Source organism: Amblyomma maculatum, chromosome 8 (assembly GCF_055883805.1).
Source record: "Amblyomma maculatum isolate TAMU_Amacu chromosome 8, ASM5588380v1, whole genome shotgun sequence".
Lineage (NCBI taxonomy): Eukaryota > Metazoa > Arthropoda > Arachnida > Ixodida > Ixodidae > Amblyomma > Amblyomma maculatum.
Window position 1 is genome coordinate 99,016,557 of NC_139351.1, and position 25,061 is coordinate 99,041,617.

The window sequence follows — 25,061 nt, forward strand, 5'->3', positions numbered from 1 at the left end:
ACAGTTAGCCCTAATATAATATGCTCAGACACTTCCACTGCACATGCTTGCACCTTTGTAGCCACTTTCCGTTGGCGCCCCGCTGAGGTGGAGCAGCGGTTATGGTGCTTGACTGCTTTGTCCAAAAATGTGGGATTGAATCCCGGCTGCTTCGGTCGCTTTTGCATGGAGGCAAAAAGCAGGGCGCCCGCGTGCTGTGCAATGTCAGTTCACGTTAAAGAACTGCTGGTGGTCGAAATTTCCGCATTCTTCTACTCGAGCATCTCGCATAGCCTTAGTCGCCTTGAGACGTCAAACCCCATCATCATCATCATCAACCTGATTATACCCACTGCAGGGCGAAGGCCTCTCCCATATTTTTCCACTTAACCCGGTTCTGTGCTAGCTGCATCCACTTGACCCCTGCGAACTTCTTAATCTCATCCGCCCACCTAACTTTCTGCCGCCCCCTGCTATGCTTTTCTTCCCTTGGAATCCAGTTTGTTACCCTCAGCGACCATCTGTTATCCTCTGTTCGCACTACATGTCCTGCCCATGTCTATTTCTTCTTCTTCATTTCTACTAGAATGTCGGTAACTTGAGTTATTTCTCTGACCCACTCTGCACGCTTTCTATCTCTTAATGTTACCCCTACCATTTTTCGTTCCATAGCCCTCTGGATTGTCAACTTAAGTAGAACTCTCTTGGTTAGCCTCCACGTTTCAGCCCCATAGGTGAGTACAGGCAAGATGCAACTGTTGTATACTCTCCTCTTGAGCGATACCGGTAAGCTGCTAGTCATAATCTGCGAGTGCTTGCCAAATGCGCTTCATCCCAATCGTATTCTTATTTCCTTTTCGTGGTCCGGATCTGCGGTTACTACCTGTCCTAAGTAGACATATTCGCCTATTACTTCCAGTATTTCACTACCTAATGTAAACTGCTGTTCCATCCCAAGGCTGTTGAACATTACCTTAGTCTTCTGCATATTGATTTTCGAGCCTACCTTTCTACTTTTCCTGTCTAGGTCATCAATCATTATTTGCAATTCATCCCCCCATAAATTAAACTTTTCCACTGGTCACGTTATTTCAAGTGAATGCTTCGCTTTGGCTGACCTCTGTCGAAAACGGGTACAGACTCATCTCACTTTACTTTGAGATGAAAGGCCTGCGGAGCCGTTACAAGGGGTGCATTTTTTCTCAATTTCAAACATCGTGGCCCCAGGTGAAATCTGGTTTTAAGCAGCCTGGTAATGAAAAGGCATTATAAACGTAGCAGATTGTTTATGTGACCTGCTGGCTGCTTCACGTGGTGGTCAAGCATCCAGCTGCACTAGAAGGATAGTGCAGGGACTTTGCATTGGGACCACTTATCGGATTATGGGATATCACAGCCAGCTATATGGCATTTGTGTCAGCTTGTCTTGCATACTGGATGTTATGTAGCCAGTCTTGTACTTAGACAGATATGGGCACCTGGAAGTCGTTGCATAATCAGGTGCATTGTAGTGTAGAAGGGCTGCGCAGAAAGTGTGGCACTCCTATGTGTGAACTGGGCTGCGGGCATTGCAGCTCCTCATGCAATCATTAGCAGCGGCAGGAAGTATGCAACTCTCGACCAGACGGAAAACTTGTAAGAAGCTGCCAAAATAGTAGACAGTTCTGTACAAGTTGTCATCGGAACGGTTATTTGTTTCTTATCTCGTGATGGACACTGGTGGTGCCTTTAATGATGATTCGTCTGGATTTCAGGCATAAGCATTCATCCAATGGGCCTACATTAGGGAAAGCAACTGTGAATGCTTCTGTACAGTTTGAAAATCTCACGTAAGAAATATACTAAATCAGTTGAGCTGCATAAGTGGCTCTTTTTTAAACGTGTTATTGGGTTATATTGCATTATTTAGGCTTTACTCCTTATATCTATCCCAGTTTCTGCGCACCACCTTGACCTACTCTATTGAGATTGGCATTTAACTATACACCAAAGTTGGAATAATAGTTTCCTTAGAGAACATTTCCTTTGCAAGTGGAAAGCAGGGGCCTTATTTTCAAGTTAATTTGCATTATTTCGCTCTGTGCTTCAAGTGCAGTGGACAAAATGTGAAACTAAAAATTTAGAAGTTATGCTTCTGCAGTCATGTCTGAGGAGCCATCACTGGTTAAATTCTCAATAAGTCAACACTGCCTTGCATACATTGCAAAAGGGCTTGTCCTAGCGCAATGTTGAGCAGCATATTTGAGGTTTGGCATCTTGTGCTGTGTTGTATTTTACAGTGCATAAGCAACTACGTCTATCATGTGCCAAATGCAAGGTATAAATCATTTGCTTTCTAACAAATGTTTAAAGCATGTTTAAAATGTCGTAGCTCCTTATTCTAGCGAGAACTGCATTGGCCACAGTCTCACCATTTCGCCGTGCCTGACCGAAGAGGAAGGAAGACAGATAACTTGGTAGTCGGTAGAGGCGAACGACAACAGCGAGTTGTTAGGATAGAAGGTTTGTGAGAAAGTTGTGATGGCAGTGTGCCCTGGAGTTAGACGTTGAAGTCTTCTGCTAGAAGTCTTCTACACCTGAGTGAGAATGGTCAACGATGAGAGGCAATTGGGGTGTTCATATGTGAAGTGATTCGCCTGTGACATATAAATAAAGCTGAAACCATAGAGTAAACTACTATGTGCAAAAGCGATGTCTTTCCTTCCAAGCTGAACCTAAGCATAGCCATGCAGATTACTCTCGCGTAATTCCAAGTTTAACCACAAGCTAAGTCACAGCTAATTTTAATCTCGGGCCCCTCATTAAAATGTAATCACACAAGATGAGGATGAAACGGTATGTACTCGGAATAAAACAGTGGAAAGTGTTTTTGCCGTAGTTGTCTAGTCTTATGCATGCAAATAATATGTGAAATAGGTGTGTTTTCCTTTCCAATAATAAGCCATGAGTGAGGTGTGTTTGACAACATAAAATAGTTTCAATCAATCGTTCTTGATGTGGACATGACTTCCATACCATTATGACAGAATTTACTAGGTGTTGCGTACCTTTTATTTACTTCATGCAGTGTTCAATTTAAACTACCAGTTTGCTCTTGGCTTACAGTGTACTAAGGTCATTGAGTCTTTGGCTGAAATTTTTAATTTTTTAATCTCCAGAGTCTGGGCTCGTGCAGCGTATGCATGCTTCTGTTTTTTCATTTCCACCTATTCCAACATGTAATTTGAACCCCATGTGTTGTGGCTCTTCTTAATTATGTTGTGTATAAGGTTTTCATTTAATGGTCTGACTTCGCTTCTTGGATGACTGAAGTGAGTACGCTTAGAGAATCAGTGTAAATTATGCTATTCTTGATGCTCTGAATAATTATTTTTATAGCCGTATACAGATATTAGAAACTGGAGCAGGCCCCCACTCTTATTGTCGGTGAGCCATTTAGAGAAGTCCTCTTCCCTTGTTGTGGTTAGTCCCACTTCGCGCAGAATCTGTGTCCTTGATGCCCTTGTCCCTGCACAAGTCCACAGCAGGTGGCGAAAATCCACTTCTGCAGCTGGTGTGGAACACTTCGGGCATGTAGTTGGTCCAACGTCTGCTTGAGATTCCCACCGGCATGTTACCGACGAGGTAAGGGCCGCCCCAGCTCTTATCGTTCTAAGGGAAAGCTCGGCCTCCCTTAGAACGATAACTTCTTTGTTTCAGTAAAGTCATTACTACTACTGGCGCATGAAGCAAATCAGCCTGGCGTATGTCTGCTAAATGTTTTTGTAGAAAGACAAGAAATTCCTCAAAACACCAACGCGTTACGCCAATGCCGCTGGAAGCGATAACGAAACCAACGAAGCGTTTCGGTTTTGCTTGTGCTGAACAGTTGAATGCACGATGGTTGGACGGTTTTAACAAATCGGCAGTTTTCAGCAGTTTTTGGTGTGCATAGCTACAACTTTGCTGATAGTAGCACATTCTATTAACTGCATAGTTTATGTCAGCGTTTCATTGATATTTTTGAGCGAAATGTTACCTAAGAAAATTGTAGCAAGCAGCAATGCGGGGTGCATCAATAGTGTCGCGTGGAAAATCATGTGGGAAAAGCACATGGAAGGTCGCTCCTACAAAAGTAATACTACAGTTGCTCTGTAGTAATACAAAAGGGACGGCTTCCGAACCGGTGGTGGCAAGCGGTATGTTTGTTATGCTTTATGCAAATGTATGCTTGACAATTTCGACTTTGTTCGTCTTTCTTTGCCAGAGGATAAGAGTGGAAAAATGTAGGCGAGCAGATATTACGTGCGGCTCGCGAAGCATCTTGTGCGCAGACATGGTGGTTCGGGCCCTTGGAATCATGTGCGGCCCTAAGTTCATATTTTAACAGCAGATGGTTTGGTTTGGTTTGTGGGGTTTAACGTCCCAAAGCAACTCAGGCTATAAGAGACGCCGTAGTGGAGGACTCCGGAAATTTCGACCACCTGGGGTTCTTTAACGTGAGCTGACATCGTACAGCACACGGATGCCACTTCGTTTCACCTCCATCGAAATGCAGTCGCCGTGGTCGGGAGCTAGGGTGTAACTGGAAGCTATTCTGCATTGAAAAGAGCGTATACATTACACCACTTCACTAAATTCATTCCGATACTCGCGGCTATAGTGAAGTCTAGTTCACTACACTCGTGGCGTGGGTACCGCTATCGATCTGGTGAGAAACTTTTGTCCTGAACATTTCGTCGAAGCCGCTGTTGGTGTGCCGCCGTTGGTGTGCCTCCGTTGTCACTCAAAAGGTTCGTCAAACGGACCCAATCTGTGGTTTTGAATCTACTATCTATATACCTCTGATGTTTTTTCCTCGGCATAAATCGGAAAAGCCGGACTGATGCGGGAAACATTTTTCCGGGATGCTTGGGATGACTGATCTCCTAAACAGTTTGACCCGTGCGTCCAAAATGTTCCACAATATACGTTAGATGCATGTTCACTACGCGACGTCGCTGCCGTTTTGTATTTGTCATAGCAGCAGCCAGATGTGGCCAAATAGAAGGTGATATTGTTACGAGGTTGTTGTTGTTGTTCTCCTCTAATGTGATGGCACATACCCACACAGGGGGATCGGCCAAGAATTGGGGTGCAGAGATATTAGATTTTGAGATGCGATGTAGTTTTTGTGATGTAGTTACGAGGTTTATTTCTTCTTCTTCTTCCTTGATATTTGGCACATACCCACGAAGGGGGATTGGCCAGGGTTCAGTGTGGACTGCCAAATGTCCTACACACATTGAATTAGTGTATTTAAGTAATTGACAACTAAACAAAAACATAAGATGTAAGATCACAAAAGTTATTGAAAGAAAAAATATGAAGCAAAAATTTGGAATTTTGTAAGTTTGGAGTACAATTAGCAAGAAAATCTGTCAGTAGCTGTGATGTAGTTATGTAAGTACTGACAATTTTGAGGCAATGCAAATCCTTTCGCACTCCGAAAACGTAAATCCCAAGCGTGCAATTGGAGTTTCTAAATGCACCCTCCTCTGATGTGAAAACCTTCGGCAAGCAAGAAGGAAGTGATCAATATTTTCAATTTCACCGCAAGCCTCACAAAGGTTTGTGGGGCTGATCCTGCATCTACATAAATAAAGATTTAGGAGAGGAATCCTGCATCTCAGGAGAGTCATCGTTGCCTCACACTGCCGTGATTTACATGAACAAACTTTCCATGAGTATCTGAGATGCTGGTATTCGGCTGTAGATAGCAAAGGATCATTGCATGAAGCGGTTAGGTATTGATATCGCTGGAAACGGGACATTCCAAAAATGGAATGTCCCGTTTCCTCACCTCACCTGAACTCACCTGAAGTGCTCAGGTGAGGCTCAAAGGAAGTACCTTTGTAAGACAAACTTAACCACCTTTGCAGGCTGCGAGGTTCTAAACTGGGTTTGGGCCCTCTGCGGAGGAGGGGCGCGCAGCGTGGTTTACGGAGCTTCTCCCAAAAGCACACCCCTAGAAAAGCCAAGCGCCAGGCCGGGGGACGCTTGTACCCATTTTTACCGGTGGGTGTCCGGCGGTGGGTTTCGAACTAATCACCTCCCGCAGCCAAGACGCACGCTCTAACCCATTATACAGTAGGTCGTGCTCTAACCACTAGGCCGAACAGCGGACAGACCCAACTTCCTGTTCCTATTCTGCTTCTCCCGCCAAAACTCATCTTCCTCCAATACTGGACTGCAAGAAGTGCGTAACAATATGGTTGTGCAACGTGAAATTGCGAAAAATAGTACAGGTAGAACGAGAGGAAGAAGATGGTTTACATGGCATGAAGGACCACTGAACAAGGGTAAATGGGGTACACCTCAGTTCGCACGTCGAGCCAATGTTTTGACAAGTGGACTTGTCTTCGTCTGGGTACAGTGGCGCAAATAGGGCCGCATCAGGTAATGGACTATGTGACGGCATCATGATAGGTCTACGTGGATTGGGCTGCGGCAGGGTGGCAAGCACAATCAAAACGTAAGCCCATTATAAGCGGAGTGCTCTGCTCTGTGCATGAAATATATAACCTAACATCTTTAGTCATCGCCTACCTCCTCTTAATCAGAATAAGCTCAAAACTTCTCCACCGAGCATAAAACTACTTGCTTACAATTCATTAATTAGACCGAAACTTGAATATGCTTGCGTTGTTTGGGACCCGTTTACTAAACACAATATCACCCGCTTAGAAGAGGTACAAAGAAAAGCTGTGAGATTCATTTACTGTAAATTTTCTCCGTATGACACTCTCTGTATTAATGCAGGTTAATGGTATTTAATGTCTTGAGTAACGAAGAAAAAATTTACGCTTATAATTTCATTCCGCGCTTTGGAATCGAGACCAAGCTATTAACCCTTCACCATATCTGTCGCTTTTATCATCGGGGCATATGCGCCATCATCATCTTACCTCGCTGACGCCGTATTTCGCACGAACTGATTTATGCAAGTTTTCATTTTTTCCTCGCACAGTAACCGACTGGAAAGATTCATTATTGCCTTTCTCCACACTTTGGTGTTTATTACTTTTGTTATTATTGTTTTGTTGCCATGTTACCACCCTGCATGGACCTGTACAAGGTTCGCAGTATTGAATAAACATAGAAAGAAAATATCCAGTCAAAACCACCAAATTATCGCCAGCACCTAGAAAGCTTTAATCACGGGCCGAAGATGTGCTCGCTCGTCAGTTTGCATTGCTTATGACTTCTTGTCTTCTTTCGACATTTGCCCTTTCTCCTATTGGTCACTGTTTTTTTTTTCTTTGTTTTTTTGTGTGTGTTTACTTCTGAAGAACATTTTATTTTGTTTTTGTACTGAACTCGCTTTTGGTAACAGGCTGATCGCAGTCACTGCTTCGCATTGGGCTCTTCTGGAGCTGCCCTGCATGGCACAAGGTGTGGATTTCGTAGAAAGCAAGACATTGTTTTAGGAGTATTGCGAGCAAGATAAGATTCACCGTGACTATAGATTGTCGAACCGCATTAGATGCAGGAAAAAAAAAATTATGGACAGCATATTCTCAAGCTTTTTCCATTTTTATTCAGTCCCTGAAGTTTCTAAGAGCGCACCAGAGTATGTGAATGTGGGTGCTGCATGTAAGTCAGGTCAAGAGCATAGGCATGATTTAAAAGTGGATGATGGCAGCCCATCCTGCCTTTTTTGCCACCTGGGGTGATACGAAAGAGGTTAGCAAGCATAGTGTTGCGGGAATTCACTAGGCAGCGCGAGCACCTGCACAGCTCTGGCAACGCGCAGCCAGCAAGGGCAGACGCAGCTCTTCCAGTATGTTGCAGTCGGCCACAGTCTTGCACGAAATGAGCACCAATTGCGGAGCCTTTGTTCAAAGTGAGCCGCGCTGCGGTTACTGCATTTATTTCCCGTAAAGTTCTGTAAAAGAACTGGAATGTTAGGCGCACCTGCCTGCCTGACAGCATCACGGGTGTGCATGCTTGCACTTGTGCATGGCGCAAAGCAGTGATCTACGTGGACTGGGTTTCACTTCATCATATTTTATGGAGCACTCAGCTCTTGACGCCACTGACGTAGAGCAAGCGAGGCAGAAAAAGCAGCCTTGGCCACCCCATGCCGGCCTTCATTTCCCTGGCTGCTTCCCACGCAGCTACATCGGAGGCTGAACTGGTCATTGTATGCGTGCTATGATCGGGGGTCACACTTCAGAATGGTGACAATAATGGTTAAACTAGAACTATACAGCCGCATTATCATCACATGCGTGCTGTCCACTTCCACCTCAATTACTGTAAAGGTTTTTTCTCGGAATAGGAAGTGAGATGTTCTAGAGTGTTTTCTGCATGTAAAGAGATAAATTTCGATTTTTCTCAATCATAACTTTATTAAATAAATTGTGAATTTTACTCACTTTGTTATGTTAATGTATAACTGTGTTCTCATTATTGATGTGAACATTGTATGGGGCCTTTATTTGCAGGCGATGACCCCTTCCTTTCATAACACTTATTCTCCATGCATATGCATCCCCCTTCCTTGCGTTACTATTGACGAGCATATCACTTTGCTTTTATTTTTCCATGGTTTGTCATCTTCTGGCTCACTTTGAAGGAGGCTGTTCAAGGCTTTTGGAACTCTGTAAGTAGTGTGACCATAGGGCATGCTTTCCCACTCACCAGCCATCGCCGCACACAAGCGCGGTCATAGGTTTCCTCAAAAACATTTATTGTCTAAGCAGCGATAAGGTAACAACAACGCATTATGTTTTGGCCTCTTCATAAGATGACAGGGGCCACTGGTCACATGAAGCCTCATCAACAAGTGAAGTCGGTGTGGTGTGTATGTTGTGTAACTCACTTCGAGAGTAGGGACACAGAGTGAAAAGGTTTCACACGTAATTCATTTTTACATTGTTCACCGGCCGACCTAATGAAAAAAAAAAAAAAGCAAATTGCACGCACAAGTGCAATATATAGTCAGAGTGCCAGTCTGTTGCCCCATCACTGAGCTTTTCCTACTGAACTGCAGCTGCCCATCGCTTTTAATCCCCCTCCGAGTGCAAGAAACTTGTGGAACCATATATGCCGCTTCCTTTTGCACCTTGCCACAGTGTCTCAGTGGTTAGGGCATTTGACGTCTTGTTACATTTGCATGTAACTAACACAATATTATCGGCCAATAAAACATTAAGATTCTTAAAACGTTATCTGCATTGCGCACCTCAACATGTTAAACTCTTCGCCTATAATTCACTTGTCACGTCTAAACTGGAATTCGCGTCACCCATTTGGAATCCCCATCAAGCTTACCTTATCAATTCTCTCGAGTCCGTTCAAAATCGCCTGTCAGGTTCATCCATGCACTGTATTCTTATGATGCTAGCCTCTCTGCCCTAAAAACAGCCTCAGGTTTATCATCGCTATCTCTCCGTCGTCGCACTTCAAGCCTTTCTTTATTCTAGAAAATATTTAACAGCCCCATGCGGGCAGCCCCTTATATTCTTCCCCCAGTATGCATATTACCCTGCACCAGTCATCGCCTGCACGTCGCCCGTCCATTGTCACGCACCATTACTTTTTGGAATTCCTTTTGTCCCCACACAGCTGCAGACTGGAACGGCCTTCCAGCTGACATCGCTGTTATCACCTGCTTATCAACGTTCTTAGAAAGTGTAAAAAAATATGCATTATAGCAATGTTTTCATAATGTTTTCCACCCCTTACATAACACTGCTTCCTGGGGCCTTTAAGGAAATAAAATGAAATGATCCCAATTACAAAGGCATTATACCGACCGTAGTGGCGTCTGTTTGATGGAGGAGAAAAGCAATTATGGCATCTGTGGGCGCTGCACATTATTGGCGCTCTTTGAAGAACTTAAGGTGGTTGAAGTTATTGGAGCACTCCACCTTACTGCGATGCTTGTCTTAATGGAAGGAAGGCACTGCTGCATCTCCGTGACACCACACCGTCAACTTGGGAGTCCTTAAAATGGCTCACGTAGCAACAGAACAGGGACACCTTGCATTTTGCAAACATAGAAACATAGAAACATGGCAGTAGTGGCAGAGATCGAACTTGGGTTAACATGCGACATAGTTGCCTTGGGCCTTGTATCCATGAAACAAGACTGAAATCGAGCTCCAGTCACATAGTGCATGGGCTCCTTGCACTTTGTGTCCATCACAACTGAGCCACCATGGCGCTGCTGCCTGTTAGCATATCTACAACCAGAAAACGCATGCTGATGTTTCAAGCAGCCTTGAGGCAGCAGACAAGACCCACGGGGAGAGGTAGGCAGTGCACAGAGATTCGGAGCCAAAGAGCACTCCAAATAACAAGCAAAAAGAAAATCGGATATAGATGCCAAGTGAAAACGTCGCCAAGCCAACGCGATCGTGTATGGTACCATGCCGGGCACATAGCACATCAAGTATTTCTGCTTCATCTTTATGTCCATAGCATTCCTCTTCTCAATGTTTAGCTGGAATTCGTTAAGGTGGTGTTTCTCCATACTAGTACTTTGTTCAGGCTTTCTGCCAAAAAAAAAAAAACACCATCAAAAGAAAATTGGGAACATCCTCCACCCTTCTTTTAATGCTGAGTGCATCCCCTGTAACTACTTTTCCTTATGGTATACTAATTCACCCATTGGAATCAGTGCATATTGCTTTTTTTTTTTTTTTTCAATCATCATCAGTCGGACTATACCCACTGCGAGACAAAGGACTCTCCCAGATCCTTCCAATTTACCCGGGTCTGTGCTACCTGCGTTCATTTAACCCCCACAAACGTTTTAATCTCCCGCCCACCTGACTTTCTGCTGCCCTTGCTACACTTGCCTTCTCTTGGAATCCATTTGGTACCCTTAGCAACCATTGGTTATCCTTCCTTCGCATCACTAGTGCTGCCCGTGTCCATCTCTTTTATCTTAATTTCAACTAAAATGTTATAACTCAATTTTGTTTCCTAACCTCTGCAAGCCTCCGTTTTGCTCACGTTCACCTTCCAATTTCCATTTCATGGGTCTCTGCGCTATTCTCAATTTAAGTGAAACCCTTTCCTTCAGCCTCCACGTTTCAACCCCATAGGTGGGTACTTAAATAAAGGTGTTAATAATTTCTTCTTCAGGGGTACTGGTAAGCTGATAGTAATGACCTGCATGTATTTGCCGAATGTGCACCATCCCATTCTTTTCTCTACTATCTATTTGTGGCGACTAGTTGTCCTAAGTAGACGTATTCCCTTACCACTTCCAGCACATTACTTCTTTTTTATAAACTGCTGTTTCTTTCTGGTATTGTTGAACACTACTTTTATCGCCGGCGTATTAGATTTTAGGCCTCCTCCTGTGCATTTACTATGTAGGTCATTAATCATTCTTTGTAATTTGCCCCCTTAGTCACTTAGCAAGGCAGTGTTATGGAGTCGCAGATTACTTGGTGTCAGTCAAACCTTATTACTAACCACTCCCATTCCAAGTGGACAGTCGCCGGCTGCTTTTTCATAGTCGGTGGTACCTGGGAAATGGTCTGAATAATCAAACAGTGCAGAAAATCCGTGGACCTTTAATAAATTCACATCTCTGCGAAAACTAAGCTTTGAAAATCACGAACTTTGCCACCCTGATGTTTTGTTTATATGTTGATAATAGAGAGTTAGAACACAACGCAGTTTGCTACTGTAATCTGCTTCCGCGTGCTGCCCATTCGCTTGTGTGAACCAATATGGCGAGCGTGGCGGCCAGTGCATGTGTGCCGCCAGGAGCCGTGCAGCTCATTGAAGGCAATCACCACATGCACTGTGGTGCCCTGCACAAGCGGATCATGCTTGCTGTAACCACTATAACGCTTGCGATTAGAGTATCTCTACCAGTCATAGTTTTGTCATGTCCATGCCACTTTACGACATAATGTGACCCAACTGCAGGTCATGCTCAAGTCGCGAAGGAATGCCCGCACTGTGCAAAGCAGTAACATTCAGTTTCCATGTTTAACAACGGTAGCGAAAATCGTGAGGGTCCCCCTCTTTTGTTTCTTTTGCAACAGGCGGTAGATGGTGCTCGCGTTCCGTTTTCAGTCTGACTGTGCCCCGTTTGTAGGCTACTGCAATGACATTGATGAGCGTTCCTTTACTGCCACTGCTTCAAATGGCAACAATGAACAGAGAGCAAAGCTACTCTGTCCAAATGACTCTGGTTCTTGCAGCATTCATGGCCGCACAAAACCGATTGTTTGCGACAAATGTATGCCTGCCCTAGTTTATGTGCTGCCAAAAAAACTATCCTTAGACCAAAAACAATCTACACAGTATGGCTCATCCACACTCTGGCTTTGCGATGAGTGCTAAAGTTTTGACGGGCCATAACCTTTTTCATAATCTGTGAATGCATTATGTAAGGGTTGGTTATATTTCAAGCGTTTTTATATTCAAGTCCACTGTAGAATAGCCTTTACGAAATCCTGCTTGATCCTTAGCTTGATTGAAGTCTAAGGCTGCCTTGATTCTGTAAGCTATTACCTTAGTTAGTTGCACTCCAGTTGTACCATTTTGCTTCAGTTTCTTTTCTTGTGTTATCCTGCTCCAAAGAACATAATTAAATCAGTATTTCACCTTAGGTTCACCAAAAAAATTTGGAAGGGTTCAATGCTGCTCATCCAAATATTGAGTGAAAGCATTAGCATTGGTTGACCGAGCATTTTCTTCTTCTCTTTTTCTTCCTCAGCCCACATATAAAGCCCCACTTTAACCAAGCCGTATGAACATGCCTTAGTGGCCTATAATGGTAATGTGAATGCCAGGGTACTAGCAGGCTGATTCGGACATAACCGTCCCATATAAAATGAGAGACCTAAGTTGGCAGCTCCTGCCGGCCCACGTGGGGTGTGGCGTCACAGCGTCATGTGGGTAAGACGTGGCTACCGGCCGCGCTACGCTGAAGGCTCGAAACCTAGAGTAGTATTGCTTTTGCAATAAAATGCAGCTGTCAGGGGAAAACACCCAGTTCATAGCCATCCAAGCCTTCAGTTGGCAATTTATCAAAGTGTTTCCTTTGTTTTCGACCCCTAGCACTGGCGGCCCATGCTAGACCATAACAGCGAATATTAAGCCTACCATTTGGATACAACCAACACTTGAAACAATGCACAAGTGGATCTAGAGCACCACATGATCTTGGGTTAAGACATAAGCTGTTTCCGGTGTAGGGCCACGCACTGCCGGAAAAGCCAAGGTTTACTTATTACCTTACTACGGAAGGCGGAGGTACTGAAGTTAGATTCTGGCTACATTTTGATTCAAAAAAGCATGACAATCATGCTTGTTGAAGACCCCAGGCGGTCGACATTAATGATTGAAACCCTCTGCAGTTTCCCTCGTTGCTTGAGTCACCTTTGCACGTGCGCATACTTTTTTGCTTTTCGGCTACGTGAGAGGTGGCTAGTTTGGCCACGGAATCAACCTGTGAATATGTGTCCAGAAACGTGTCATTCCACTGACTGCATGTACGCTTTAATACTTGGACATTGCGGGCCGTAAGATATAAGGGGTTAAAAATCTTGAGGAAGAACGCAAAGGTAGTTCATTACACGTGTATGTGACCTTTTTCATTTGCCTCTTAAAACTTTCGAGTACCTCTATATTATCTTTGCAGATCTACGTGTTCACTCTTCAAAAGCCAACCAGTCAGTCAAAAAAGCTATAAAAGTAACCATCTTTTTTCATTGCATCTAGCATGGCTTTAGAAGAGACACACTGAACCTAATGATGTGATATTAACTTGCTTGCGTGACTTTAAAGCAACATTATACTGTCCGCAAAATCAACTGCTTGCATTGAGAGAGGGCAACTCCACACAGCTGTATCTAAGTCCAGCGTCATTTGGAAGGGGCACATGTCAATAAAATTACGGCAACATCTGTATCGCCGCTGCATTTGCCAATAGAAAAAAGTGGCGACCTCAAGCTCTGCGTAAACACAAGCTTCCTTGTGACTGAAAACAAACCAAAAAGAAATCCTTATCTTCATTATCTCCATTATTTTTCGTGCGCATGAAATCCTTTGACATTTTGCTGGGCTCTTATTGTAACAAACGTAATATCCTCCCTCCCATGCTTGGGCTGTGCTGTTACCTGCTGTATATGTAAATTAATTAATTGGGGGCCACGAAAGATTGGGAGGATGGGCGAAAAAAAAAAATGTCTTTCTGTCCTTTCTGTTTCTTTCCTTTTGCAGTCGCGACATATCCGAGGGTATTTTTAGGAAATTGCGAGACCCCCAGTTTTTGTTTTCAAGGTTTGGAAGGTGACTAGGTGGTTTTGATATAATCACTATTTTGCCTAAATGGGAGGGTGGGCAATGACTCGATGGGCAAGCCTCGGTATATTACAAAAGGTGCCTGTCATGGCGTAATTGAACAAAAAGGAGGTCTAATGCGAGAATCAAATTGTAGTTCTTCCTACTGGGTGTCACATTCTGCTTTTCTTGGCAATATTTCAACTCTGAGGCATTGTCCCAAAGTGTCAAAAGGATTTCTAGTTGGGCTAGTTGGTGACTGACATGTTCAAACATTGTATGCTTAGGAAAAACAGATGTAGAAAATGATACGAGACACAGGAGCGCTCCTGTGTCACGTATCATTTTCTACGTCTGTTTTTCAAAAGCGCAAGAATGTTTGAACATCCCAAAGTTTATGACTGCGGCATGGAGCTTTTGGATCTGGCATTTTGTCATTCTTCGGACAAAGCCAGACAAGTGCAGTAGAACTTTGTTGATACATTCCAACTTCATGCGATTTCCTCTTTAAACACTGAAAATTGCGGACAGTAAAAACCTCCTATAGAGTTAAACTATTTTTCTGCCTGTTAATATGTTCACTGATAAAACAATTTTCTGGTTAATAATATTACTAATAATAATAATAATAATAATTGGTTCACAAAAAGGGATAGGCGCAGTATCTGTCACACTTGTTTTTGTACACACCTGAACCGTGCCGTATAGGAAAGGAGGAAGATGGGATTGAAATTGGAGAGAGAAAAAGAGGAGCCATAATGGACGGCCAAAACGTTCTGACCACCTGGAGATCTTTAACGTGTGTGACAACAGAGTGATGCCTCTTCGTTTCGCCTCCATCGAACTGCAGCTGGAAGCAATCGGGATCGAACCCGGGTACTCTGGCACAGTAGTTGGTCACCTTAACCACTGCAATGCTGTGGCGTGGCAAGATTTCCTTGTTACTGCGTTCGAAATTTTGCTAAATTTTGGTCGTTTAATACATTTTGCGATCAACCAGATGTGCTAACGAGTCCTCACGACATCAACATCAAGGTTTTCATTTTCTGTACTAAGTATTGTTGGTCGCATGTGTGTGTGATGTGAACATACTTTGCGATAAATTGTCTGGGCCTGGATTTAATTCTGTGTGACCGCTAAGGAGCAGTGGTATGCTGGGGACATGAATGTGCTCTACATTTTAAAAAAGCCTCTTCACGAGCTAACTTCACCAAACAGCAAAAACTAGTTTTGAACTGAGCATATGAAGGTTCTTTTACCAACCTGCAGTACATAGAACTGGTTACTTTGTGGCCACATGCTAACAGTGCTGCCTTGCCCAATGAAGCACATATCATTGGGGGCATGAAAAGAAAAGTTTGTTGTTTCAGTCGATGACGGTGCAGGTCCACCAAGTATGACATGAAAATAACTCATTTCATGGGACGAAGCACAAGCTTGTTATGGATGCCTAATTCTTAGATGACCCCACAGAAACCCGAAAGAGTACAGTGCTGCTTCTTTATAACCAAATAAAAACCACCTTGCTATTTGAGTTTTTAGTCAGCTATAAAATGCATCTGGTCAAATCAGCCTTTCGTTAATGGCAGTTTTATTAGCACCAGGGATGCTTTACTGACTGACCTGTGCTGCCTTTTCATAGGACCTAAAGACCTTAGACATGCCCTTAGATTCACAAACTGAAGAATGCTTGTTGGCCAACTGTCTGGCTAAGGGCTGATAGTAACTGTACGTTATCTGATTTGAAAGTACTTTTAAAATGAGAAAGCATGTCATAATATTTTATACCATGGCACATTCTTTCCCATCTAAACTTGCTTCTAAGAGAAAATGTAACAGTAGATTTATTTTGCTTTGTTAGGTTCCTACGAGAAAAAAAATGCTTTACACAGATTGACAATTGAATTTCAAGATCTCCTTCTGCACAATACATGACATTTTCCAATCCTGTTTTGGGCACATTGTTGCCCTTGCCCTCATATGTGTCATGTACCCAACATATATACACAATTTTCTTGCAGCTTTTGTGTTTTCTTGGTGCTTTGGCTAATATTGCTGTGTTCTGTTTTGTAGGCAACAGGTACTGAGCGGACAGAATACAACTTGCCCAATGAACAACACATTCAAGCGACTGCTGTCAACCTCTGCAGTTGTATCCTTTCATGGTGCATTCAGGGCTGGCCAAAACAAAATGAAACTAATATCATATACCAGTTTGCAGCACTGTGTTTTCAGTGCACATAATAATCATTTTTGAATGTGTGTGGTCATATTACAGAGCACACTATTACTAGTGTGTTCTTCATATTCTGTTGCTATTTTCTGCCTGAAGGAATGTGATTCATCAAGTGCAATATTCTTAGTGTGTGTGTGTGTTGATACAGGAGGCACATTAACAATGTCGTTCATGGCATCGGTTCCTTGTACTGAAACTTCTTTTCTGTGCATTATTTTGCAGGTCATTGCTCCTAAACGAAGGACTGAAAGGTTTCATGGGAAGAAACCTTCAGTACCACACCTGCCAACCATTGCTGTTTCAATGGCATCATGTTCCAAGCATTGCATGTCCAGTGATCTCGTTGCTAGAGGTTTATGCATGTTGTTGGACATTGATGCTTCAATAGATTAGTACCTACCTCTGTTTTACATGATGATAGATGACGGAATCAGTGTCTTTTTCTTAATTATTATTTCATTATGCTCAAAAAGCTCAAGAAGTGACAGGTTTTAAGTTTTGGGAATATTTATTGTGATGGTGGATGGCAATTACTGTCACAGCTTTAATCGGGTGTGGGAGCAGACACAGTCTGTTAAAAGCATAGAGCGCAGGGTGTCTGCTTTTGAGCCATTTTGTGTGGATTGTATTTTCCATTGTTCCAAATCTTGATGGTAAGATTTTTTGTTATTCCTACCCTGTCCAGTTGGAAGGACCACCACTAATCAGCGCCATTACACGACTCATAAGCAGACTCTCTGTGCTCTACACTTTTGACAAAGGCTGTACATTATGTGCATTTGAATAGAAGCGTATATATTCTAGTGATGCCTTACGTATGTTTGGTTCTTTTTTTTTTTTTTTTTCCTGTGCTGAAAGCTTTGTCTCCAATCATTTCCTCCTGACGTGTAATTGTGCTCCTGGAGATAAAGCAATGAAGCCCAAGTGATAGTCATCAAGAGATTTTTTGTGTGACATCTTGACATGTTGTACAAGGATGGCACTGTACTAAACATTTTTATTTTTAGAACCATGCGAGTGAAGAGCTAATTATCCGGTTTCACTGGAGGCTCTGGAAAGAATGTGCACATAAATTAGTAGCCTTCACCATTGGTGGATTGTTTATGATGTTATGTCTTGTGCTATTATGCCCACGCTCATTTTAAATGTCCCGCTGTGAGGCTTCAGCACTGCGACTCTTCCTTAAATTTTTGTTCCGTATTGTACCTGCCACTGACTCTGCAATAGGAGTTATACACTGATATGCTTTCATTTGTAGTGGTTGGCCACTTTTGAATGAAAGCCAGACATGTTTTGTATTTTGTTTCTTTTGATATAAAATGGAAGGGGCAGAATGAAAAGGAATCTCCTAGTCCATGGCGATTTGGCTTGATCTGCTTCTGCCTGCCCTAAAAATTGTAGACGTGCCCAGTCTCCGGCACGATAAGGTGTATCTTGAGATTTCAAATGGTGAAATTTTTTTTGCAGCATTGTCATCTTAAAAGCAGAATCTGATCTGAAGAGCGGCTTTAGCTTCTATAGCTGCTGCACCATTACTCTAAAGGCAGTCATTCAAAAGCATGAAAAGGCGTGCCATGTGTGCTTAAAAAAGCACAGCCACGAAGTCTAACATATTATCTCAAGCACCTCTGTTCCTTTTCATGGTGCATTTACCCATGCATCGCGGTAGTCGGGTTCTTTGTGGTTAGTTAGAAGTAATTGATCTTTTCGTTATGTGCATAAAGTTGACGACTCTCTTAAACTCTCAAGATATTTATTACTTAGCACATTTGTCCTACACCTTGAAATATTACATTCCATTTTCGGGCTTTGGTTCACATCTGGGAACATTTTTTTTAGTTGAAATGTGCAATTATTTACTTGTACTTTTTTTTGTAGCTTCTGTCCACAAACTGAACATTTGTGTATGATGGAAATGGGATGTTCTTTAGGAGGAAGGACAGTAATATGTAATTTGAATGGCTTTTAAGTGTGTTTAGCTTTCTTTTGAAAATCTTTAAAGAAAGTAAATTTAAAGTTTTTGTTGAGCTTAATTGCTAAGCGTAACTAACTGCCACTTATTAATGCTTCAGTTTGCATTAACTTGAATCTGTCATTTAGCTCGTAATTGTGCATATTTTTTTATTTATTGGATTGAGGCCAGTTTCCTCACCAAGTTATAACAAGCACTCATTTTTTCTTCATAATCCTGAACTTTATAACTGCATTTTTGCATGCATTACCTTTTCTGCCCAGTGTCAAATGGAATGTTGCAGTGTTCTGTCCTCTTATTGAAAGCATTTTGGGTTTTAAATGCAGATCCAGGTCCCGCAGCCTACAAGTATAACACGCTTCCAAGTGATTCTGACCAAAGGCATTGGATGAGCCCTTGCATGGATACTTCCTCTACCAGCTCTCATCAGGACAGGCCCTCAGGCAACAAGCTGCACAAATGTAGCAAATGCAGCAAGTGCTTCGTTTCGAAATCCTCGTTGGATGTGCACCTCCGTACCCACTCGGGCGAGCGTCCATTTCAATGTGACCACTGCACTAGCAAGTTTAATTATAAAGGCCACCTGAAGGCCCACATCAGGACTCATACGGGCGAACGTCCGTATTATTGCACCTACTGTCAAAAGGGATTTGCTCACAAATGTAATCTGGTGATTCACATACGCACCCACACAGGTGAAAAGCCGTATCAGTGCCAGCTGTGCCCAATGGCCTTTGTGGGGAATAAGGCTCTCCTGAGACATGTGAGATCTCACAAGGGTGAAAAGCCATTTCATTGTGACTTGTGCCCAAAGACATTCGCAGAAAAGCGCAGTTTAAAAACGCACGAAAGGAAAGGACACTAGGAGTAAACGGTCAGGTTCTTCTTGCCTTGTTCAAATCTTCAGCACCTCTCCAAGGTGCTCCTCGATTCGGCAGGCGACGTGCAGTTCACACACAACCACGCAATGAGACGTAGGGCGACGAACTTGCAGTAACAAAACGAAAATTAACTTTATATAACGAGAAAACGAAGCACAGGGTATAGAAAACTTATTTACACGAGACAGAGAGGCAACACACTTCACAAAAGAGACTGGGCGAAGGCTAACTGCAAACTGAGCGCATCGTTATTTTTACAACTTCTCAGTCGGGGCCTGCCTGCTACGCTGTCCTTTCTTCTCCGAGCGAGAATCAAACCAAAATCAGAACTAAAACCGTCGATGGCTGCACGGCGCGCTCTTAAATAGCCAGCGCAAAAGCTTTTAGGTGCGGAGGAGGAACGGAAAACAGCTTAACGCTGCCAAAGCTCTGCCTCCCCCCCCCTCGGGCCTCTAGAGAGCACTCAAATTTACTCAAACGTGGTCAGCACACGCGGCCCTCCCGTGCGAAGCGAGGAAGAGGGCCGGGACCATGCGGGGGAATGCATTCGTGCCTCCGCGCATGACGACGAGGACAAGGAGGCGCAGTGCGGTGGCTGAGATTACGTAATCAGTCGCGTCGCTTTCTCGTAGCTTTTTTTTATTTCTTGCTTAATTTGGACCCTTTGAGAGCACCCTGTTATTTTGAATGCAGTAAACAAAACATCTTGAATGTTCAGTTCTCTGCATTACCGTGTCTCAAAGAATTGTCGCTTTTTTGGATTTGAATTTCGTATTTTGGATGAACTGATGTTGCAATGAATCTAAATAACCGATATCTCATTCACATCAGCTGCTGTCTAGATAATGAGTTGTTAAACTTGTGGGCATTGTAATAATTTATACAGTCGAACCCGGATATATCGAATTTTGGTTATATCGAACTCACGAAATATCCCCTTGAAAATCCCATGTAAAAGTATACGAAAGCCGCGTCATATATCGAACTCCGCACCACGCACTGGAAAGGGGGCCTTCCCCAAAGACGATCGCATCACCCTTGGTCGTTTGCTGCGTGACGTTTTCAAGCCACGCGCAGAAGGAATAAGAGGGGACAGTTCGGCGATGGCTGGTCTGGGCAGCTCCGCGCCCATTCTCCAAAGGCGCGCGCATCTGACAAGCAGTTGTCGTTTCCCGCGCTTGTCGTTTCCCGCTCGCCAACACATGAGGTTTGCAAGCCATGTGCGTGGGTGTGCCCATTCTTTTGCCGAGCTATCTCTCTCCTTCAGCACGCACAACGCATGCGCCAAACCAGCTCAGCCCGTTTTCAGACAGACGTCGGACGCTTTCTCCAGCGTGTGTTGCGAACCCTCTGCGTGCGGCGGCGGCTGAGCGGCTGACGTGACTATGGCGCCTGTGGATGTTAAGAAGCGGCAGCTCTCTCTGTTTTTTTTTTTTGTTCTTTTTTTCCGAGTCATTTTTTCTTATCGTTGTGCTGTACGCGCGGCGTAGCGTAAGATATGGCGGCTGCGGACGTTAAGAAGTGGCAGGTTTTTTTTTTTTTCTTTTTTTTTTTTTTTTTTTTTTTTTGCGGGGATGTTTTTTTTTTTTTTTTTAATCGTTTATCCTTGCATGTATGAATCGGCGAAAGCACGCGGTCAGCTGCTGCGATCATGACGCCCGCCCCAAGCGCGGCGCGATAAATCGAACCAGACTTGTGCAATCAAGCCATCACGGGCACTCTGCCAAGTTCGCTCCCCGCCACCGCAGGAGCTATCAACAGATAAACGTGCCCCGACGTTATCGCTGCGCAGCATCTTGGCACGCTGCCAATGAGCTGTGGATGAGACAACCGAAACGGACTGACGCGCGCCATCGACATCCAAGCGAAAATGCTCGCGATTTCTGCCGCCGCGGCGACACAGAAACCTTGTTTTGAGCTGCCGCGCTCGAGCGGCGAGAGGGAGTTCGAAAATTTTCGCTCTGTCGCTGCCGCTCGTCGCTGAGATCGCTCAGTCGCTTGCATGTGAGCGCGCTGGCCTTAACGCATTTTTTTTTTTTTTTCAAATTCTGGGGTGCAAAAGTGGAGGGTGGGTTCATTATGCGAGTGGGTTGATTACGCAACAAATACGGTATCGTTTTTTCGCATCGCAAGTGCCGTCACAAGCCGATTTCAGTATATCGAATTATCGATATATCGAACTATTTCGCGATCCCCTTCGAGTTCGATATATCCGGGTTCGACTGTATTTGCATTGTTGTGGGTGATGAAACTGTATTTCTCTAAACTTCTTGCGTAAGCAGTCATTTCTATGCAGTGCCAAATATATTTTGTTCATTGTTATTCTTCATTCCTTGTCTGTTTTCTATGTCATATTGCTGAGATCATTTGAGATTATTTCATGTTTTTTGTAGTGTATTTCAATGCGTTGGATTTTCGATTCTTATTTTCATAACTTTCATTCTGTGTGTAATTAAAACCCAATGCTGTCTTCTCTAATTAGTCTTGTAGAAGGCTAAACTCATTACCTCCCTCACACCCGAGCTTTTTCCACCTAAAAACATTGCTGCCTTTGCAAATGAGTTTTTTTGCCATATGTTTTTCCAGTGCTCGATGTTGCATTCCACAATAAAGCTATATTTTGTAGTGGAATTCTCCTACTAATGGCACAAGGAAATATTATTTGGTAACAAATTTTGCAGATTTGTTTTTCTGTATCACCATATGTCTACTTAGGTTTTGCATTTCATTTTTCATTCTTTAAAAGAGGAGGAAAAATCTCAGTAATCTAAATGATATGATGCCTGCTTTTCTATTTTTGCATCATGCTGGCTTGTGCACAGTTAGCACTAATATAAGATGCACAGATACTTCCACTGCACATGCTTGCCCCTCTGTAGCCACTTTTCCATTGGCACCCCACCGAGGTGGTGAAATGGTTATGTGCTTGACTGCTTTACCCAAGGATGTGGGATTGAATCCCGGCTGCTTCGGTAGCTTTTGCATAGAGACAAAAAGCAGGGCACCCGTGTGCTGTGCGTTGTCAGTTCACATTAAAGAACTGCTGGTGGTCGAAATTTCCAGTCTTCCACTAGGGCGTCTTTCAAAGCCGCAGTCGCCTTGAGACCCCCTAAATTAAACTTTTCCTCTGGCCACATTATTTCAATTAGATGCTTTGTTTTGGCTGACCTCTGAAAAAATGGACACAGACCCATCTCATTTTACCTTGAGGTGCAAAGCCTGTTGAACCAGAGGTGTTTTTTTCCAAATGTCAGACTTCATGTCTCCCAGTAGAATCTAGTCGTGAGCAATCTGTTAATGAAAAGGCATTATATATACTGTTTCCGCTGTCAGTAGCGGGTTCCCGGAAGTCATCGCATTGCTGTTCCCCATTCTGCTGAACTAAATGCGACCTCACCAATCCACCACCCAGTCCCGCGCCATTACCACAAAACATGATATATGGCAAGAGCTGCTAACAACTTGTCAGAACACTTCACAAGACAGAGAATGTAGTACCCAACAAACCCACTGACCCGATACAATGACACACTTGAAGGCATCGCCCCCGCCATTGCCGTTTGGTGCATGCCTGGCTCTCAGCCATCAGATCCTGGTGACCTCTGCAGTGTAGGCAGTGGCGCGAGTAGGCGCCAGCGCTAGGTCTGCCCAGCATTCATTAAACATCATATGTCATCGCCATCAGTCATCTTCTCTGAGTTCTCTTTCTCCTGTGTTCGCTGGCTTGCTGCCCCATAACAATATTACAGAGCACAATGTTACTAGTGTGTTCATGTTCTGTAGCAATTTTTTGCCTTGTGGAAAATGACTATCAGGTGCAATGTCCTTTTGTATAGTTATTGATTCTAGCAGATTAGCAATGCTGCTCATAAAGATTATTGGTATTGACACCCTTTTTCTCTGTTTTGTTTTTCTGGCTATTACTGCTAAGCCAAGGAGTGAAAGTTCCATGGGAAGAAGACTTCAGTGCCACACCTTCAGCCTTTGCTGATGCAGTTGCTTCATGTTGAAAGCATTAGAAACAGCATGTCCTCTGATCTTCATGCTAGGGGTTTATGCACATGGTTGGACATTGAATGTTTCATGAGATTACCTACCTCAGTTTTACATAATGATAGATGAAGGCATCAATGTTTCCCTAATTATCTTTTTGTAATGCTCGAAGAGCTAAGGAAAGTGACAGGTTTTAAGGGTTGGGAGTCTTTAGGGTGGTAGTGATGACAATTACTGTTACAGCCGTAATAGTGTGTGGGAGCAGGCACAATCTATCAAAAAATTTAGAGCCCAGGGGTTCTGCTTCTGAGTCGCATAGTGTGGGTTGTATTTGATTTTCCAGTGTACCAAATCCTAATGGTACGATTTTTTTTTTGTCCTACCCTCTGCAGCGGGACGGACCCCCACGAAGGGTAATTCAGCGCCACTACACAACTCATAAGCAGACTCCCTGGGCTCCACATTTTTGACAGAGGTTGTACATAAGGTTCATTTAAATGGAGGCACAGTATTCTAATACCTTAGGGATGTTTGGTTCTTTTTTTTACTGAGCTGAAAGCTTTGTTTTGAAGCATTTCCTCATTATGTGATATTTTGCTCCTGAATATAAACAAAAAGCTATGAAGCTCGAGTGATAGTTACTGTGAGAGATTTTGTATGTGGCATCATGACATGTTGTACAAGAATGCCACTATACTAAACATTTCACTGTAGTTTCAGTGGTGGCTTTAGAGAATAAGTGCACATAAATTAGTAGCCTTCACCATTAGTGCTTTTTCTATGATGGTATGTCTTGTTGCTATATGCCTACACTTGGTTTAAATGTCTAGCTGAGAGGCTTTAGCACTGCAACTCATTTAATTTTTGTTCCATATTATACCTGGCACTTACTGGTAACTGACTCTGCAAAAGAAGTTGCTTTGTCTTTTCTTGCTCTTCTGCCTGATTTACTGAGGAGCTTTGATCTGTTGTAGTTGGCCGCTGTTGAATGAAATCCATATGTGTTTTGTATTTTTTTTTCTGTTGATATAAAATGGCAGAGGTAAAATGAAAAGGAATATCTTAGCCTGGGGCAATTTGGCTCGATGTGCTTCTACCTGTCCTAAAGATTGGAGGTGTGCCCAGTCTCGGGCATGATAAGATGTACCTTGAGATTTGGAATGGTGAAATGTTTTTGCAGCACTGTCATTTTAAAAGCAGAATCTGGACTTATCAGACACTTTGGCTTCCATAGCTGCTGCACCATTACTCTAAAGGAAATCATTTAGAAGCGTGAGAAGGTATGCTATGAGTGCTTATAATGGCCTCAAGCAAGCGCTCTCACATTACTTCAAGCAGCTCTGTTCCCTTTCATGATGCTTTTACAGTTCTGTGTGGTTGGTTAGGAGTGACTGATCTTTTCTTTACGTGCATAAAGTTAGTGACTTTTTTAAGCTGTCAAGATATTTGTTCCTTTGTGCATTTATCTTACGCTTTGAATTCTTACGTTCTATTTTCAGACTTTGGCTCACAGCTGGAGACATTTTGCTAGATGAAATGTGGAAACATTGACACATCATTTTTTTTTTTTCTTTTTTTCAACTTCTGTGTACAAACTGAAAACGTTTGTATCATGGAAATGGGATATCCTCATTAGGGGCAAGGACAGTAATATGTGCTTTGAATGGCTTTTAAGCATGTTTAGCTTTCTTTTGAAAATCGTTAAAGAAAGTAGCTTTCT

The 25,061-nt window shown here is 43.2% G+C and overlaps 1 protein-coding gene across 1 annotated transcript in view; it reads left to right on the forward strand.

The window, feature by feature from the left end:
- LOC146181949 (uncharacterized) overlaps positions 1-20,720 on the forward strand; it is a 35,427-nt gene extending 14,707 nt beyond the window's left edge. The window contains exons 3-6 of the mRNA XM_084575872.1: positions 7,543-7,593; positions 12,068-12,198; positions 16,538-16,847; positions 18,794-20,720. Coding sequence (XP_084431998.1) covers positions 7,543-7,593; positions 12,068-12,198; positions 16,538-16,847; positions 18,794-19,332 — 1,031 coding nt within the window. The 3' untranslated portion in view covers positions 19,333-20,720. The remainder of the gene's footprint in view (positions 1-7,542; positions 7,594-12,067; positions 12,199-16,537; positions 16,848-18,793) is intronic.
- Positions 20,721-25,061: the final 4,341 nt, after the last annotated feature.